Genomic DNA, 1342 nt, shown 5'->3' on the forward strand with positions numbered 1-1342 from the left:
ATTCAAGAAGAGGCCCTGGGAATCTGCCCTCCCTCTCTCATCCCCCCCCCCCAGGACTGCGAGGACCCAAACCCCCTGATCCGGGCCCTGGCTGTGCGGACCATGGGCTGCATCCGCGTGGACAAGATAACGGAGTATCTCTGTGAGCCCCTGAGGAAGTGCCTGAAGGACGAGGACCCTTACGTGCGCAAGACGGCAGCCGTCTGTGTGGCGAAGCTCCACGACATCAACGCCCAGCTGGTGGAGGACCAGGGCTTCCTGGACACCCTTAAGGACCTCATCTCGGACTCCAACCCCATGGTGATTATCTTTTGCCTTTTCCGTCTTCTCTTCATTCAAGCGGCAGTAAATGCTCTCCCTTCACCTTTACATCCTGACTCCTTTCCTCCCGTGCTCCCCTTCGCTCTCTTTTCGGCGCTTAAGAGGCCGCTTTTGGGGACAGCTCTTTCTGAGGGTTGCAGGCTGCGTTCCTTGTCCTGTAACCCTGTCTCCTGGATGGAAGGTGTCTCGGATTCCTTGGCAGCGCGTTATTAGTCTGTTCCCAGTGGGGAGGAGGCTGCCCCGGCCAGCTCGGAGCAAGGGATGGCGGCAGAGGGGAGCTGACGCTCGGCTCTGGTACCATGTAGCTGGCGGCTTTTGCCTCTGGTGAGGGTTTCCTAGGCTCCCTCCCTTTCCCCAGGCGTGAGGAAACTTTAAAGCCTGCTTTCCCCAGGGTTTCTCTTCCCCCAGCCCTTGCTGCTCTTCAGATCTTGCCGCGGGCGTAGCAGCGAGCCCGGGAGCTGCCGCAGAAAGTGATGGGGCTCCGCAGAGCAGCCCGACTGCCCGGGGAAGGGGAGCTAGAGCGGGCTCCTCCGCGCTGGGCAGGGAGCCAAGGCTGACTCCCGCTGAACACGCGCGAACCGTCGGAGATGTGGCGTGGGTGGGGGGGGACCGTGCCGGCGGTGATTGCTCATCTCCTGACGATCAGCTGGTGGGGAGGGAGAAGCCGGTGCCCAGATGTTGCTGGGTTGCGAGGTGCCGATACTGAGGATGCAGCTCCCCTGCTTGCACCAGCTTTCCCCCAGGCTGTTGAAGGACGCTTTGGTGTCACCTAACGCTCCCTGTCACCTGACACGTGCCCTGTCCCCTCTGGCAGGTAGTGGCCAACGCAGTAGCGGCGCTCTCGGAAATAGCGGAGTCTCACCCGAGCAGTAACCTCCTGGACCTCAACCCCCAGTCCATCAACAAGCTGCTCACGGCCTTGAACGAGTGCACCGAGTGGGGCCAGATCTTCATCCTGGACTGCCTGGCAAACTACATGCCCAAGGATGACCGGGAAGCCCAGAGGTGAGGGAGGCTCTGG

The 1342-nt window shown here is 61.5% G+C and overlaps 1 protein-coding gene across 1 annotated transcript in view; it reads left to right on the plus strand.

The window, feature by feature from the left end:
• LOC103921833 (AP-1 complex subunit beta-1-like) overlaps nt 1-1342 on the plus strand; it is a 12044-nt gene that overhangs the window by 4030 nt on the left and 6672 nt on the right. The window contains exons 4-5 of the mRNA XM_009329860.1: nt 55-300; nt 1136-1318. Of these exons, the coding sequence (XP_009328135.1) occupies nt 55-300; nt 1136-1318 (429 nt within the window). The remainder of the gene's footprint in view (nt 1-54; nt 301-1135; nt 1319-1342) is intronic.

This window comes from Pygoscelis adeliae, unplaced genomic scaffold, assembly GCF_000699105.1.
Source record: "Pygoscelis adeliae isolate BGI_AS28 unplaced genomic scaffold, ASM69910v1 Scaffold838, whole genome shotgun sequence".
Taxonomy (NCBI): Eukaryota; Metazoa; Chordata; class Aves; order Sphenisciformes; family Spheniscidae; genus Pygoscelis; species Pygoscelis adeliae.